A 19258-nucleotide genomic window follows, 5' to 3' on the forward strand; every position below is an offset into this window, starting at 1 on the left:
AATATGAATGATTTCTTGTAGATCAGTTTATTTACATAGCTTTGGTAATATAAGATAAAAACCCACCTCCAACAACAAGCCCTCTAAATGACTCCCCAAAATAGTTAACTAAACTGGTTTAAAATCCATCTCTTCATTGCTAGCAGAGCAGAAGATTTCAAAGGCATATGAGTTTTGTGAGGTTCAATTCTCCTTTGGGATGCAGGGTTTTAACACTGAGCTGTTAGAATTCATACTTCCAGTATGAATGGCAATTACACTGTGTTATGTAAGTGAAAAACTTGAAGTATTATGTTTTTCAGTAAGCCCACTGGTTATGGGAGACAGTGGAGTAACAAGACAACTTTAGAAGGAATGTGGCTTGAACGGCTCTGCGTATCAATGCGAAATATAGACTCACAGGGTAAATCCTCTGGAAATGACTTCAGTCTCTTGAATGAGTCGTAGAGCTTTCCTCACGAGATTAGTAAAAGCTCGGCTGTTGGCCACCATTTCTTCCAGCTGAAGACAGTATCTTCGCAGGGACACTTGCAGCCTGGCTGTCCTCCATGTGCCCCACACTCGGAAGACTGCGTAGACAAGCGCAACCAGTCCCCACGGCAGCCACGACGCCGCCTCCCACCACGAAGGAAGCATAAGCACTGCACTTACAAAGGCAAGAAACAGCGAGACATCCCTGCAAAGAGAGAAAGTGTCATCAACCCCAGGTGTCTGAGGAGGTCAGACAAGTGGGAAAAGCACAAAGCTTCTGGTTATGTTTGAGATTACGACATCTTATTATGGGGCTTTTATGTAGGTCCTGAAGGGAGCTGTAAACACCAAAAACTACTCCTAGTGGCAGATTTAGATGTCTGTGTACATGGTATCACTTGGTTGGTATGCTCGAAGGAAACATCCCTCTGCCTTTTTTATGGCACAAGTAGAAGAGTAACGTATCACTTCGAAAGGTTTGTTTCTCTTATGACTTTAAAAAAAAGAAAAAGTTTTCAGAAACAGAAAAAACCCTGACTACTCAGCATTATAAGCCAGGGTGGGTAGGAACTGGACTATCTGTACTTCCAGGTTCAAGAGTACAGTAGGGAAGGGCATGTTTCTTTTGGTAACAAAACCCTCAAGTAATGCCAGCTTTATTTTCTTCCAGAGACTGACTCACTTAAATTGGACACAAACACACCATAAGTTTTAACATGTTTTTATAAAGATGTCTTGAATTCTCACTTTAGATAATTTGGCATCTTTTGAAATCCCTGAAGACCAGAGTTACTAGCAACTCAGTTGTTTCTCAAAGACATTCTAAAAACTTCATCAAGTAATTCTTTTAATCTAGAAAAATTCAACAGAAGTAAGTAACTACTAGGAAACTACACATTAGTTGCAGTTTTGTAAAATTATGGCAGTCTTCACAGAGGTGGATGGGATATGGGCTTAAAGGTGCATAACAACTTTATCTTCTTCAGAATATTTTGGAAGAAAAATACTTATTTTCTTCACCCCTTAAAGCTGCACATCCTGTATTTACTGTTGGAAGTATTTACAAGGAGTATTTTCCCATTTCTATAACAAGACATTACTGAACAGTTTTGTGGTCATATCTCAACATGCTTTACAAGTGTTAACTCTTTAGGACTACTGATCGGTTTCAATAAAGATCCAGGGTTAAAATATTCCAGATATGTAATTAAGACTGAAAAGGACAGACATGCAGTCTGTAACTACCTTGGTACATTTAAAAAAATAATAATTAAAATACACAAAATATTTAATCACAACAATGAAAGACTGGAAGGGATTGAAGAGCTCACTTTGTCCATTTTCAGTTTCTGGTTAATCCAGATCCTCACTAATAGACTGAAGAAGAAAATGGAGACTCCATAATCCACACAGGCAGTTATTCCAAATCATAAGTACCCTTAGAATTCAAAAGATTTCCCCCAAGTCTGGTCTAAATCATTGGCAAATTAATTGCATTATTTTTCCTCATACCCTTCCCTTTTCTGAACTGACTAAATGCAGACTGTTTATTGTTCTTATTCTTCTTCTTAACTACCTTCTACACACTGTAATGCTGTCCCACCCCGCCTCAATTCTCCATTTTGGCCAAAAAGTCCTAGCACACTCTGTTTTTGAAATATTCCGTTTTCTAAACTCATTCTTCTTCTTGTTCTGCTCTTGCATGCTCTAAATGACCTACACCTCTCAAAGTGTGGCATCCAAAGCCAGATGTTGTAGTCTCACAGAAGGCTTAGGGAAACAAACAGAAAAGTAAACCCCCGTGTCCCACATGTTACGACATTAAGATGAGATTTGCCAATTTTTGAATAATTTGCTGATGCGTTCAACTTATGCTCTGTGACAATACATAGATCCTTTTCTGAAGCAGTACTGCCTACCCAATTATTCACCCCTTTGTGTTTGTTAATTTGATTTTTCCTCCTCAAGTGTAGCATTGGACTTTTGCCTTTATTGACTTTTCTACTGACTTCAAGATAGTTCTCCATGCTACTTCTGAACTCTATTCTGCCAAAATACTTACAAACTTGGTGTCATCTATAAGGTGAGAAATATTCATAAATTCTGTAAGTGTACTTTATCATCTTGTCATGGAACAATTAAAAACACCTCAATGACTAGTGCTAGTATGAGGACAAGTCATTGGAAAAATCTGGTTCAAAAGTTCTATTGTTTGACAGAGAGCATCAATACTGACATACTCCAACTTAAACAGTTGGGATTTTTAACCTGCTGTGGTTTTATAATAGTTTTCTCTATTCTTATAACATACAAAAATGTGGCACTGGGCTGTGCTAAGAGATAGTTTTACCTACTGATTACTGTCCATTTCTGATCAAGTGATTCTGTGAGAACCCACCATCCTTGTTATTTTTCAAACACAGGTGGTGGCTGTTCAGACCCTGCTGCAGTTAGCTCCTTCGGTATTTTAAGGTGAATTTCATCAGCTTCAGACTTGAATGCATCTTATTTAAATATTCTTTAGTCTGTTCTTTTGGTATTCTATGTCTGAAAATTAAATGCAACCCCCCCCAACATATTTTATGAAGACCATAGCAAAGAAAACACTTTTTGATTAAGTCTTCACAATCATGTCTCACTTAGCAACATCATCATCATATAGCTTTAGAAATTCAGGAATTAATCAGTCATGTTAGTTGTACTTCACAGCACATATGAGGGTTGGGAAGTATCCATTCATGTTCATGTAGCCGTAATCTCTGATTAAACTCACTCCTTCAATAAAATGGCTTAGTAAAAAAAAATTAATTATTTAAATATTTTATTTATATAGCCTTATTAAATTCTTTATTATAAATAATAGCTAAAGTTAAATCATACTTTTTATTATAAAGCATAATTTTAAAATAAAAACCATTGATGAGCAGTGGACCAAAGACTCAAAGGCCTGAGTAAAAAAAGTAGTTACTTTATTGCTGCATTTGTTATAAAGAAGACACAATATATTTGTTGCTTGTTTCTCAGTGAAAATATAGCAGTAGATATTCTCTGTACAATACCAAATATTAGGAGTTGCTAGGGAGCGTAGCGTTGGAAGCTGTCTGTTTTCCTGTTGCTTACACTGCCCTGCAGACAGGATACTGGGGTCAAGGAACTCAATCAGTTCCACATCCTCCTGCAGCAAAACTTCCTGTTGCAGGATGGTACGGAGCGTGTCAAATCGAAATCCAACATCCTTACCACAAATGAGCGGGAGAAAAAGAAAACAGGGGTTAGTAAAGAATATGCAAATTCTTAAAATTAGGTTAGCAGAACAAGGAAAACACCCCACACTCTACACTCAGCTGAAACCAACCTGTTCCCAAAGACTACAGGAACGTTCCAGATAGAGCACAAGTAGCTACTTCGCTTTTATTAAGCTTGCTTAACTTCTACCTTGCAGGATGCATTGCACTGACTCTGTGATCTGACCTAGAGAGTAGCAACACCTGGAAACATGCCACAGATTTTGCCAATATATTTGCATAAGTATCAGAGTTGGTACTATATGTATTAAGGATCATTAATAAAACAGCAAACTTTTTTTTTAATATCATAACATAATCTATGTCATTAACTAATAAACAAAAATTAGAAAGAGAGATATTACAAATGAGTTAACAAAAAGTCACCTGTGGACACTTAATAACAGTAGGGTCAAACACAATGGACTCAAGCCCCCAGCCAAGGCAATGCACTCCCCTCCAGCAGGATTCCGTGCCTTTCCCAAGGGAACTTGATCCAAACATGAAACAACATGAGACTTTGAAGACCTCACACTTGCTAAACTCCAGGCAAACTTGAGGGAGTTAGTTACGCATGGATTTGATGCCATGATGAGCATTTGTTATTTTTTCCCCTATAGCTATAGCTCAAGACAAATACATGGCCCTTGAAGACAAACATATCCATCAGAGAAGCCCCTTGAAATTTTAATTTTCATACTGCACCACACTATAATTGCAAACCACTTCAAGTTAAGAATGTCATAACAAAACACAACAAGCACTGAACACATGCACCTCTGTAACTAGCTAGATTACAGGAGGGAAAGAAGAATATTTCAGTAAAACCCTCTAACAGAAGTTAACAGCAATATGACATTGTACAGCACAGAATCTGTTTAGTTCTGTCACTGACAAAATCAGATTATTTATAAAACCGTAAGACAGCTAGTCAAAAGTTTAATTTGCAATGATGTCAGTTGTGATAACTTGCATCCCACTTTTAATGGCAAAACGTTTCAGGACTGTGTGCAAGAGGAAACTCTACCCTCCTCTGATGCATCCTGTGTCATTTCAGTACCCTGCTGTAGCATGCAGCAGGAGAAACATGTTTTCCATATTCTTTGGATCTGTCTCCATCTAAAGAAATTAAGACTAAAAAAACCTTGAAGATAATACTTTTGATTCATGGGGGAAGAGGAAGGAATTAAAAAGGCAACCAAAGATCACAAATGGGAGGTTTCAGAGGCATTTTTGTCCTCTTGAGATAAGGGAGAAGAGATACCAACTGGACTTTACAGAACACTCTGAGAAATGGAACCTCCTAACTTCTCATGTTGCTCAAATTTTTTTCTTTTTTTAAACTACATTTGAAGACATCTTCCCCATATCATAGTAGAAAAAAAAAAGTACCCTAAATTCTAACTTTGAGATTCCGGAACAGTCTGACTAATGATACATTTGCATGCCAGACTTGGAACCTGAATTAGCTGGGTGCAGGTTAAAGCAGACATCAGACAAGCCCAGGCTAGAGACTGAACTGGCCAGGAAGTGGCATTGCAGAGAACAGGTGTAAAAGCAGCATAAAACTATTTTTAACTATCTGAGTTCAAACTATCACCCTTCAGGTCTATCCCACACAGGTTAAGATAGGTCCTAAAAGTTCCTGCAGGCTCCAGCAGAAGGAGAACACAACTTCTGGTGAGGCAGATCCACATCCAGCCTGGTTCTGAACTGGTGACATGAGAGCACAAAGGTAGTATTACAAAGAACTGTTCTTGCCTCTCCCTACAGGCAGACTGCTGGGCAGGTGTTGTCTGCTCTTAGAGCTGTTCTGAAACATTATAACAGAGGTGTGATAATTTGCTTTGCTTTTCCCAAAAGCACAAGCACTGTGTAGAGCAGTGAAGCAACAAATAGGCCAGGATGGGCCCAGTGGCTGTACACCTGCACTGTGTTTGTGCTACACGAGCTAACAAGCTGAAACAGAGGGTGATGCAATATTCTGATGAAGCTCTGAAGGCTTCTGCCTTGAGCTGTGTCTGCAAGGCTGCAACACAGGGACTTTCTCAGTCAGCATCATCTCCATGCTCCCTGCCACCCAACAGGGTAGCTACACTGCAGGTTAACTCCTTTCAGCTTTCAATAATTACCTCAATTTCACACACATTCGATTTTAATTTCTCTTCCATGTTTTTAACATCTTCAAACTGGCTACTGATATTTTTTCCTGTTCTCGTGTGCCAAATGTGCCTGGGGCAGTAACTCTGAAAACCAGAATCAATATTATCTGAACAAGTAGTAAAACTGTTAGAGACAAAACCAACAGTAAAGGACAAAGACAGTGCTCAGAGGACGAGGTACAGAGGAAAGGAAGACTTGCAGATGAGGAAATTAAAAAAAAAAAGGAAAGAAAAAAGTGATCACTTACCAGTCGGTGAAGTATGTCATCATTTTTCTTATATTGTAGAAAAGGAAACCAACTTCTAAAGAACTCAACTAGTTTTGACAGGATGCCTTGCTGAGGGGAACAGAAATTATTCCAATTTAAAAAAAAAAAGCAATAAATAAATAATTAGCAACAAACAATTCTTTTATTTCTGCATTTGCTTTTCCTGTTAACTCAGCCCCAAGTACCTGTAAGGAAGTTTCGCTTACTGTGACTGGCCTAACTTCAGAGCACACCAAGGAACATCTGCTTCCTGTCAGTCTGCCTGGACACAACCACCCCAAATAAAGCCACCAGTAATCCCACCTCTTTGGAGCACAATAGATTTTTATATTGTACTGTTAAAAATAACTACAGCTAGAATTAGTTTGATCTCCAGTTGACAGCTACTGCGTCAATATGAAAGACTTTCTTTCTCCTTGAGGATAAAAAAAAGCAGCAAAGTTAAATGGCTGACAGGGACTAAAGTAAAGTAAGAGACCAGGAGAGGAACCACCTCTCCTTGCCAGACCACCGCAGCTTGAAGACATGGGACAGGAGAAGTTGTGAACTGAGAGTGACTGTAAGAAGAGGAATTGCCCCAGTAACTCCCTGTCCCAAACCAGTGCGTGCTGTCAGGTACTTTGTCTTCATCCTGCTTCACATGCAACACAAATCCACACTTTGATCTGAGCTGTAAATGTAACTTTGAACGTCACTAATTAGGACTCCCTCTTGGTCATCACCCATTTTACTCATGGATCTTCCCAAAATACGATGCACAAAAGATTATAATTAAATGGATGCAGGATTTTGCTTTAGTCTTCAGTTATTCAGTGAAAAATGGAGCTTTGGAGACATGCTGTATATCTGCTTTCCTCAGGCTGAGTTGTCAGGAAGCATTTTTTCAAGATATATGCTTAGATACAGTTCATGAATCCCAAGGCCCTACCTCTTAATCTTCTGACTGCTGACATGCAATACAATCAAATAAAGTGTATGTAAAAAGAAATAATTGTGGAGCACTTACATTTTGTGGCATATTTTTTTGAATTAAGAAAACCCCACCATTGGTGGGGTTTAATGCACCAAACATTGGTGCACTAAAAAAAAATGCACACAATGCATTAAATGAGCTCCTTCCATTTCTCCCTCTTGTTATGGTTTGTTTCCCACCCCCACCCTCCCCACTATAAGGTGGTAAACACAAGAGTGAAACCACGGTCGGAGCCTGGAGCTTTACAGTTAGCCTTGTGACCAGCCTGGAAGCCCTCCAAAAGGCACACACAAGCTTGAAGCAGCAAGCCTGGGCAGAATGGCATTGAGTAACATCAGAAATTCTCACCCCAGTGCCCTTCCACTTCAACAGCTTCTGAAATCTCTTTCTTCAGTGTCTATTTTGGTAACCTAACCCAAGTTTTTCTTTAGGCATGCCTCATCTTTCTGTGTACAGATAGAATTGCAGACCTATGCCAAAAGGAAGCGGTGTTTAGGTCAGTGGAGAGACAAACCAATAATGGGGGTTTCTTCCCAGTACACAGACATCATAGTGGCTTATCAGGAGGAGCTATCCCAGCAACCCACACTTGTTAGACTATGGAGTAAATCCAAGTGATCGGATTTTCATGTTGCTCAAGGGCACTGGCATAGGTTGGAAGAGGATGAGAGTGTCACAAACTGCAGCACTAGATTATCCTCCATGTCCCCTGTAAAGTGGTGCAAAATAAACCATATTTTCCCATTTACAATTTGTAGAAAATTGAGATTAAATAATCAAAGGTCCTTGCTCTGCATTTTTGTTGCAAACAGACGCTTCACTCAGAAGTATTTTTCCCTGTACTTTGAAAGCAGACTACTGAAAGAACTGTCCATTTAGTATTTAAAATTATGCCTCTTGGAGCCTGCCACTTTCAACTGCTCAGCCTTCATAGCTCTTTGGGTTTTCAGCATGAACACTTAAAACTACACCAAGGATAATTTTAAACTGCTACCAGCTGACTAAACTAGCCTGTGGAATTACTGGAAAAAAAACCAACCCCAACCATATTAATGTGCTATGTAAGTAATCTTTGGTTTATTTTCCATGTTTTAGTTTAAAAATAAAAACCTGAGCTTGCATAAACATTTAACAGGCATGTCAGTGCTTGAAAACACATAACAAGACGACCCACTGTCTTGAGCTGTGACCTAGTAGAGTACAGTAACACATTAAATTATTCAGATCCTTGGAACAGTGTCTCACAGTTTGCATTCCCATTGGGAGTGTTACTGACAAGTAAAACAACTTCCATCAACATACAAGTCAGGTCATGTTGCCAATGCTTCTGGAGTATTCTTCTTACATCCTTAGAATACTACTCAGTCAAACTTTCTGTAAACTGAATAACAAAGATGTACAACTTCTAGGATTCAAATAAAAAAGCATAGGACATGTACATTTTAGGTACATTTCAATCAAAAATAAAATTCTAAGGACTATTTCTCTTTTGTACAGGATGAGCCTGAAACAGCAAACAAGCAAGTATCTAAACTATCATCATTCACATGAGCACCTTGCACTTCAGAAAGATGCTGCTGCCACGTATTAAGTACCTTCTAGCTACCCCAAGCCAGTGTTATGTGGGTGGGAGCTCTAGACAAAGGTAAGGGACTGGTCCCTCTGCTTTTCCACACCAGGTCACCTGCACAGCTAGTGAAGGCTAGCCCCAGTGCAATCCTCAGTAGCTGCCTCCAGCACTCGCCCTGTTCTAGTGATGAAATAGAATCACATCTAAGATGGGATAAGACGTGAGAGTATAATCAATTTAACCATTCAGAGGTGCACAGCAGTCAAGGAACATGACTGAGAAAGGAAAAAGGTAAATGAAAAAAAATACATTCCTGTGAGATCAAGCAGAATTACCTACATAGGATTCAATTCCAGAAAACAGGTCTAGAGGTTCTTGCAAACTGCTTTTGAGTATCAGGTGATGACAAGACCAGAACTGTAGCTGTAACTTTCTTCAGAAACTGGCACAGCCAGGCACACTGTACCTATAATTACCATGATAAATCACATCTCTCTACTCCCTCAGACGGGAGCTTAGTATTTCATCAGCCCTCAGAACACAACCTTGAAGCAGCTTTACAGCTTTTCAGCTCAATGTTCATTAAGCCCATGTTCCGATTAAAATTCCCACCAAAACCACACACACAGAGAACTATTTAAGATGTGCTTCAAATTCAACTGATGCCTCTGCCTTTCATTAAGCCTGAACCATATGCTCTGCTTGGCAGGACAGCGAGACACAGCAGTAACGTTTCTATCAGTCACTGCAAATCTCTCCTCCTCCCTTCCCCCCCAAACTTGTTTTTTCAGTCCCTGAAGATCCCAAACTAGGTCTTTGCCTTGCCAAAATCTTGCTACATGTCACCAGATTGTGTCTACACAGGGTTCCTACTTGACTGAATACAAAAGGAGTGAACAATCTCAGCTTTTCTATTTTTATTTTAATAAAGTGTTTGAGGTATTTGTAAACTTGCTTTTCAGAACAGAAGGAAAACGATACACAAATACTAGGCATGACTCAGCAAGGAACATCATTGACTCTCCCTGTAATTGTATTTTGCATTACACTAAACCTCAACTAAGCTGATTTCATATAAAGACTGTAGGTAGGTACGTATTCAGAACTCAGAAACCATTTGTTTCCCAGGTATTTTATAACTTCAGTAGACAAGCCCAGCAAAGTTTGAGAGAAGGGAAGTGATAGTAATCTCATGTGAAAAAAGAGGAAATGATTGTACTGAGATGAAAGTGATCTGCCTGTACATCATACATAAACAACAATCAAGTCTCAGATTCTTCTAATCCAGACTATTTCTTCAAGTGTGTGGTCTGCTTCCTCTCCCTTATTCTCTTTCATTTGGAGATGAAACCAGACTATCTGACATCAGATTACAGAAGAAGAGGGTTAGCATTCCCCTACAGGTCCTGGAACTGCAGCAGAAAGAACCTATGACATTTTATCAATAAAAGTTACAAACCACACAAGTTTTTTCCTTATTTCCACTATGTATCCTCGTCTAGACAGAGGTGAGACAATATGAATGTCATCCTAGTATTTGTAAGAAATGGACAGCCCATTTTCACACACCCACTCCCTCCATGTTGCAAGGCAAACCATGATAAATTAGTTCTATACATCTGACACAATACTGGAGGGCTTGCTCCCAACACAATAAAATTAAGTGTAAAATGCTTGAGCAGAAGGGAGGAGAAAGAAACAGAAGATTTGAGGCTTTTAAAAGCATTATTTCTTAAATACTTTGGAGGTTCTTAACACCACAGCACTTTTGTATTAAATTCAGAGGAAATTATATACATGAACACAGTAATATACTGCTTTATTGACTTCTACAAAAGTAATTATGCAAAATAAAGCAATGCAGCTAACAAGTGATGGTCCATATACTATTTGTTAGTAATGAACAGCCAGTGAAATATGCCACCCTAATTTTCAATTAACTAACTGGAATCCTCCTGCACTAAGCCAGAATACATATCTTCGATGTAAATACACCACCAAACTACCAACAGTTTTTCAGGAGGTTGAGTGTTATGATGAGTGCCAGCTGACAATTCTGAAAAGCAAGGGTAGTGGACCTAGTATTCCCATAAATACTTTTAAAGGTAGTTAAAGGTAGTTTAAACTAAAATATTACAAATACTGATTTAAGTCCTGAATTAAATTCAGCCATGCCTTGTGTGACTACCAATAAAAGCAATCATTATTAGAATGATTGGAGCTATCCATATGAAGAGTAACTTGAAATCAATGTATTTGTTAAATTTAAAATAATCATAGAATCATAGAATCATAGGGGTTGGAAGGGACCTCAAGAGATCACCGGGTCCAACCCCCCTGCCAAAGCAGGCTGCCTAGCTCATATCTTACACTAGACTAGAGAAACCAGCCATGGAAGCATGGAGACACTTCAAGAATTATACCTCAGTTAATCTGTTTCTTGGGCTCACAATTCCTCAGCACACAACACTGGAGTTCTGTATTTTTTTTTCTATGTGATTGCTGAACTCTTTGAAAAGCTGTAAATTCTACCAGGATGTGGCTGAAGAGAAAAAAAACCTAGGTATTCTTATGATGTCATTATTTTTTATAGGCTCTGCTAATCCATGTGCTGGGCATGGAGTGGTACTTAATGGTCTGCCCAATGAATATGCAGAATCACAGAATCACAAGGTTGGAAAAGACCTTTGAGATCATTGAATCCAACCATTCCCATCCTATGCTAAACCATATCCCTAAGCACCTCATCAACCCTTTTTTTGAACACATCCAGGGATGGTGACTCAACCCCCTCCCTGGGCAGCCTGTTCCAGAACCTGACAACTACTTCAGTAAATTTTTCTTTCCTAACAGCTAATCTGAACTTGCACCCTGTACCTTACCTACATCTTTGATGAGAAGTGGGGTGTGAGAGAAGGGAGACACAGCACACTTCCGTATGACTACAAGTCTCAGGAGCTGGGGATCAAGGCTGTGAAGCAAAGTGTGCAATGTGCTTGTCCAACAGGTAAACATAAGCTATGACCAATCTATCCATGAAGACAGACTCCAAGAGGACTGAAGATCAGAGCAAAATGTTTCATGTTTTATTTCCTTGTTTTTTCAAGTGGGCAAATCAGTGTGTGAGGAAGTTCATATTGTCTATACAGAAAGTGATTGAAATGAAAATCACTGTATGAAAATACAACCTACAAACACTTCTCTGAATACAGCTAGATGAATAAGCTTCTCTCTGTAACTTCTATATTTCAGCTTCAAGATCATGCATGTCAGTCCTTGCAAGTACACCATACTACTGTAAACATTTCAAAAAACACAGATTCTTCCCCCAGATCAGAAAAAACAGACTGAAGTTTTCCACATCAATCCATACACTTCCGAATACTGCCCCACCTACAGAACAGAATAGATTAAAAATCACATGAGAAGAAGGAGATCTGACCTAAACCAAAGGAGGAACAAGAGGGAGACATAAAAAACTGGAAAAACTTTGTTGAAATAAAGCCTGCGACTACTACTTGGCCACTTCCTTGAAGTATCTTGGGAACTGACTAGTGTATATAACTCCAGACAGCATTATTGGAGAAGAGATCCTAAGAAAAGCATCAGCTCTCCTCATTTGCCATACCATCTCCCATCTACCACAGTCTGCAGGGAGAGCTTCTGGAGATCTCAGGGCCACTCATATTGCCTCTGTTTGGGAAAAACGCTCTCCCTAGTTCACTGCCTGTTGGTTGGGAGGGTGAAAGGAACACTTTGCAGCAGGGAGGCAGCAGAGCTCCCAAATGAGAGGGAACATTGTGAACTTCTGATTTTAATATAGCTAAAGAGGTATAAAACAGGAATGAACAATAGGAAAATTGAGCTTCAGTGGAAGGTTAAAAGCCACAGTAAGCAAGAATCAAATGACATAAGGTGCACAAGAGGAAAGTTACTGATGATGGTGGAGAGAGAGGAAAAAGTAATTCTTCAAATGCAACACATCAACCCAGGAATGCTCTGTTTGTGTTCTTACCTGAGAGGTGCTGCCCACCTCAGCCTGCAGCAGCCAGGACAGAGAAGTCTCCATGGAGGCTTCTTTTTTTCTCTTGGCTTAGCACATAGCTGGAGCATGTCCACTGAAATCTGAGCTCTCTACCACGGAAGTGGAAGAGGCAGGCAGAAAATAACTTCTTTGCATGCCCCATCTAGGTGCTAAGGAGAAGACAGATTGACTACTGAATTTTCAATATACTTCTTGTAAAGAGATTCCTATATTAGCTGCCTCAAGAGAGGGATTTTTCTTACCCACATTATAGCTCTTCATCTGAGTCACATGGCCTATATGCTAGCAATAGCAGTAAAATATAATGAATTTTTAATATGAAATATGAAAAAGCATAGGCTGTAGTAGGTGTTAAATGGTCAAATTCTCCAGCATAATTTTCATACCAAAACATTTTTTTAAAAATCCACAAGCTTTCACTTAAATGATAGAGAAGTAAGAAGTCTGAGCCTATCAGGTGATGATCCCTGTCAGCTCTTCCTGTTAGAATATCGCCATAACCTAAACCACAGTTCTACTATCTCATTCAGATTGGTTGTTGTATTTATACTTCCCAGAAATCCTCTTTCTTAATGCTTTGTCACAGAGTAAGCAATACTTAGCAGCTGAATGCCTGAGAAGGGCTGGGAACTATAAATATTCTTTTCCAGAAAATTACAGGTCTTATTCCCAGAATGTCATGGTAAGCTAACATAATAATATTGAGTAAATAAAACAATTTACAACACTCAAAAATTCACTAACGAAGTCTCCTGCTTCCCTGGCTTACATAAGTGCAAAGAAACATTTCAAACTATACTGGTAAACCATGCATTTCCACGCACATCTGCAAATAAGGTATGACAACTGGCTGGTGTTTGTTGTTTTGTTTGGTTTCTTCTGAATATGCATTAAGATATTTATCTTTACCCTCTCTTTCAAGAAGATAAATACTCAGAACAGGAAAGCACTCACTTTCTGAGCAGCATGCACAGACCGCTCTTTCTGGCTTTCTGCTGCTGCACATTGCTCTGCCTTCTGTGACACAGGTGAACATACTTCAAAATCTGTGTGTCCCAAATCCTGCAGATATTGGTAGAGTGGGGAATTCTGAAAGAGAGTAAAATAAAGAAAAATTTAAAACAAAAACCCCAACAAAACACAAAAGGTAACAAGCACTCTATTTCCCATAAAACACAACTGTGACTGCAGCAATCACACAACCAGCAATGAATGGATTGAGAACAGAAAAAAATAGACATGATCTGGCAACGTGCACTTGCAGCCCAAAAGGCCAACCATGTCCTGGGCTTCATCAAATGAAGCGTGACCAACAGGTTGAGGAAGATGATTCCACTCCTCTACTCAGCTCTTGCAAGACCCCACCTGGAATACTGCACCTAGCTCTGGGGTCCACAGTATGAGAAAGACCCACTGGAGTGAGTCCAAAGGAAGGCCAGAAAGATGATCAGAGGGCTAGGAGCACCACTCCTATGAAGACAGGCTGAGAAGAGAAGGCTCTGGGAAGATCTTATAGCAGCCTTACAGTACCTAATGGGAGATTAAAAGACAGACTTTTTAGCAAGGTCTGTAGTGACAGGACAAGGGGGAATGGCTTTAAAATAAAAGAGGGGAGATTAGATATGAGGAAGAAATCCTTCCCTGTGAGGGTGGTGAGGCCCTGGCACAGGTTGCCCAGAGAAGCTGTGGCTGCCTCTCCCTGATAGTGTCCAAGGCCAGGCTGGATGGGGCTTTGGGCAATGTGGTCTAGAGGAGGGTGTCCCTGCCCATGGCAGGGGGTTGGGGCCAGATGGGCTCTGAGGTGCCTTCCAAGCCAAACCAGGCTATGATTCTATGCAACAGGAAAACAAACAACACAGTTAACATCTAGAAAGGAAAATTATGGTTTAACCATTTCCCTTAGCAAGAAGATGCAAGACAGTCAACATGATGAGAAAAAAAGCATGCAACTAATCAACTTTTCCCAGTATTTTTTCTAGGTTACCTGTTAGGGCTCTTTAGCCTATAAACTACATGTTTTCAGTAAACAAACATGGATTTGGTAATATATTTTCCAATATTCTTCCGTGAATCTGGAATACTTACTGATACTGTTATCCAAAAGTTTCCAAAAATTGAAGAGATTATACTTTGAACCACTTCTACTGAAACAAACTTTAAAACAAGAGCACTTTTCAAACCTCAGTAAATGAAGACATGGTGTAACCTGATGAGCTGCCTACAGAGTGCTTTACAGAAATGGAAAATCAAAGTAGAATACAACTTCTGCTCTCTCTAAGAATGGTACTAGCACTTCTGGCAGAGGAGTATCAGAGGTATTTAAAAAAAAGCAACTCAACAACAAACCGACAAACCTCCCCTCCCAACATTTTTAAGCCACTGGCAAAACTATAAAGAAAGTCCTTAATAAAATTTCTTAGTGAAAGTATTGAATTCTGATTGCCAGAGGGTGGGGTTTTTACTGGTCAGATGTTTATCGATATCGACTTCTGAATCTTCTTGATGTCAACTGCATTGGACATCGATTTACTTAAATCTCATTCTTCTGATTACCTCCACATGTATAGCAGTATCTAGGATAGATTTGATGGAAAGGATGTTTATGCTAGCTCCAGTTCTACTCAGGACATAAAGAGATATCTTTCTAAAGAAAACCTCTCAGCAATCAGTCTTAAATAGCCTAATTGATTAAAGATTAATTTTGACTCCCAAAGAATTTTATCAACATCCCACACTAATATGTGAACACTAGCCAACTGCATAGTAAGAACACAAACCTCTTTAGGAATTATAACATACTATCAGAGAGAGAACAAAAATACTGTAAATAAAAAAGTAAAACCTTTGCAATAAATAATACACAGTTGTGGAGGTCTGCAGAAACAACCACCAACAGATCATCTTCTACAAATAGTTACATTAACTATCATTAACCTGCTGCTGCAAGTTGTGAAGGCAGTGTGGCTACTATTGAACTTGCACCAACATGGCCAAATCTCAGACAAGTGCTTGCCATACAGCAAAACCTGGAAGCCATCAATCATACCAGCTGAACAAATTAACTTGTTTCCTCCAGGGATTTTTTTTTTTTTAACCCCATCACTGAAGTGCTATTTTTATCACTCTTACCTATTTAAAGCATGTAAGTTCATACTTTGCAAGGTCTCCTTGAGTTACTCACAACAGATTCAGTGTCCAGTCATGACCTGAAACTTAAACATCCGTACCAACTCACAGCTCTGTGCAGGTACTAACGATTCCTCTCACCCACAAACACAACGATTACAAAACCCACTCGGATAGGTTAATGACTCACTTCCTCATGGGAATTTTTCCAGTGTGACACTCAATCCTATATTCTTTTCCTCCATGATTGAGTACTTTTTCAAATGCATCCAACTCTAATTAAACAACGCACTGTTCTGGAATGGCTGAAAAGAAGGTATGTTTCTCTTCCAGAATTACTTAATTAAAATGGAAAAGAAAACATAATAGACTAGAATACTTATATTTAAGACACTGATAAATTCCCTTAATAACTTCAGGACAAACCTTGGAATATGAATGGACATGCATAACTTTGTCTTCTTAAAATAGTTTTCATACAGGACCCAGCTGCACTCTGCCAGCACGCCTCGACACGAGATGACCTGAAGACCTCCACACCAGAGGCTTTAGGGTAGCACAAAGGTTTTAGTCAGAAACAGCCAGACTTTTCCCCATTTAAATGGAGGCACATAGACAAAACAGTGGGTGAACAGAAAATGTTCTATGCAAAACCATAGTTTTGATGCTCACTCCAGCCCAGACTCCAAGGAAATCGTACCTAGGTTCTTGGCAGATTTGTCCATCGTCTTGACCATCACCTCTATCATACCTGTCTCAGGCAAGGCCAGCCATCCTGTGACACATGGCTATTCTTCTACATTCATAGACTATCCTGAGTTGGAAGGGACCCATGAGGATCATGGAGTCCAACTCCTGGCTCCACACAAGACCAGCCAAGTCAGAGCACGGGACCAAGTGCATAGTCCAGCTCAGTGCTGTGACCACTTCCCTGTGTACCCTTTTCCAGTGCCCGACCACCCTCTCAGGAAAGAACCTTTTCCTCATATCCAACCTACACCTCCCCTGTCATAGCTTCATGCTGTTCCCTCAGGTTCTATCACTGGTCGCCAAGGAGAAGAGATCAGCACCTGCCCCTATGCTCCCCCTCATCAGGAAGCCATAGACCTCAACAAGGTCTCCGCTCAGCCCCCTCTTCTCCAGGCTGAACAAACCAAGCGACTTCAGTCTCTCCTCTTAAGACTTCCCCTCCAGACCCTTCACCATGCTCACTGCCCTCCTCTGGACACTGCAATATTTTTCTGTCCTTCTTGTACTGTGGTGCCCAAAACTGCCCACAGCACTTGAGGTGAAGCTGCACCAGCACAGTGCAGAGTGGGGCAATCACCTCCCTATACTGGCTGGCCATGCTGTGCCTGATACACCCCAGGATATGCAGTTGGCAAGCATACTCATATACACCTTTCAAGTACAAGGGTTCTCCTATTTCAGTTTCTCAGAAAGTAGTCAGGCTACAGTGATCCTCCTCTAACACATTTCTCTGGCTCTACATGCTTTTTCTTTCACTAACAATCTTCAAAAAAAAAAAAGGGGGGGGAAACTTAAATGCATATTGGAACATCTCAGTTTGTAACAACTTCTATGGTCAAGAGCTCTGCTGTGACTAAAACCTCTTACGCTCTAAGTAAACCTGCCATTTTGTTCCCCTTTCTGAGTCCACCAGAAGCACGTAAGATATGGGTAAAGAAAGCACTGAATAAAGAAGTAGGTTGAGGCCCTTGTGATATTAGATTATTAAGAACTTTAATGAATTGATAATAAAATTCTTCCATTAAGAGTGAGGTCTCTTATGTAGTACACAGCTTTACATATTGCTCAGAAAATTTGAAGATGGCACTCCTTTATTAGAAACGTCACTGATGGCATACATATATTGGCCTAAGCTAATATAAAAATACACACTATTTATTTATTATATTTCATGCCCTAAATACTGCCCAACTTTAAATGGCATGGACTGTGTGACTTTTAAAGCTGTGCAGTCTGTATAATTCACTGAGATGCATCCAGTAGTCTATAGCAAATTTCTCCTATGGTGTAAATAATGGCTAGAAAAGGAATTTTTATGGCTAGTAAAGAAATTTTTAAAAGCCAAAGGGTAGATTTTATTAATATGAACATTCAAACAAAATTTCCAATGTTATCAAAGAATCAGAAAATTATTAACTATGCAAGTACGGAATTGCAATAGCGTTAAAATATACCATTCTATACACTGCTTGCTTCAGTACAAGAAAGAAGTATTATACTTCACACTTACAAAGCATTTTTCATCTTCACAAAGCTTTAAAAACAATAATTAAACTCATAATTCATCTGATGTCCCACCAATTACAGCTCTGAATTTCTACCTTACCCTCTTACCCAAACCTCTCACTAGTAAACACCTCCTTTCCCATTTAAAAAAAAAAAACAGAAAATGCAGCTATCCACATATTCTTGAACCTGCACTTCTAACTAAGAAAACTTCCTTGATTTCAATTCACACTGTCATTCATCAGCATTGTCAAGCTCAGCTGTTTTCACTGGAAAATGCCATGATATTTAAAAAAATCTGTTTCTTGGTTGGGGAAAATAGGAGGGGTCTGCCTTCTGTCCTTCTAACTTTCTTTGCCTGAAGTTCATGCAATCCTTTTTCCAACAACAAACTACTACCACCAAAAAACCCACCAACCCAGAGCAACTCATTTTGCATTCTTGCATGTATTACAGATACTACTCTTTTAGTTCAGGACATAGCAGTAATTGTATCCTTCTAAGCAGTAATAGGTTGTAATTAAAAAAAAAAAAAACCACTTGAGAGAAAGCTTTTCTGTAAGAATGTGAGGTAAGGCAACAGCAAGGTTGTTTCAGTGGGCAGCACAAAATATTTAAATACAAAATTTCATCTTCCAATTAATACAGCATCATTACTATTCTAGAGGAATCTATTTCCCTTTATTTTTCAATCTTGCCACCACTATCAACTCAGATAATCACTAGACCAGTTAGTATCACTCATGTTTGACAGTCAGGTTGGTTTGTTTATTTCTCCATGTGTCTGGTAGAATGACATAGTAATGAACAATCTACAAAGAAGAAAAAAGTATTCAGTTTATTGTTATGTTACCATCACGGGAAATGATGGGTAATATGATCTACTGATGGGAAATACGACCTAAAGTAAGTGAGGTTACCAAGATAGGGTTTTTGAGCAATGTGCTGTATTTATTTCTGAATCTTCTAAGTCTCTTCTTCTAAGTCACTTGCTGACACCACGTAGGTACAAGAGACAGACAGTCCATTTACATTTTTTCATCGGGCTACTTGTCCAAAATACGTTCTACAAATTGAAAACAGTTCCAGGACAGACAAAAGA

At 39.3% G+C, this 19258-nt stretch overlaps 1 protein-coding gene across 2 annotated transcripts in view; it reads right to left on the reverse strand.

Annotated features, from left to right (window-relative positions):
- Positions 1–19258, reverse strand: part of VEZT (vezatin, adherens junctions transmembrane protein) — a gene marked incomplete at its 5' end in the record, with an annotated part of 58699 nt that overhangs the window by 30719 nt on the left and 8722 nt on the right. For both annotated transcript variants that reach the window (XM_084271789.1, XM_084271788.1), the window contains 4 exons: positions 401–676; positions 3531–3706; positions 6166–6255; positions 13729–13863. In XM_084271789.1, the coding sequence (XP_084127915.1) occupies positions 401–676; positions 3531–3706; positions 6166–6255; positions 13729–13863 (677 nt within the window). The remainder of the gene's footprint in view (positions 1–400; positions 677–3530; positions 3707–6165; positions 6256–13728; positions 13864–19258) is intronic.

This window comes from Gallinula chloropus, assembly GCF_964237585.1.
Source record: "Gallinula chloropus genome assembly, chromosome: 1".
Taxonomy (NCBI): Eukaryota; Metazoa; Chordata; class Aves; order Gruiformes; family Rallidae; genus Gallinula; species Gallinula chloropus.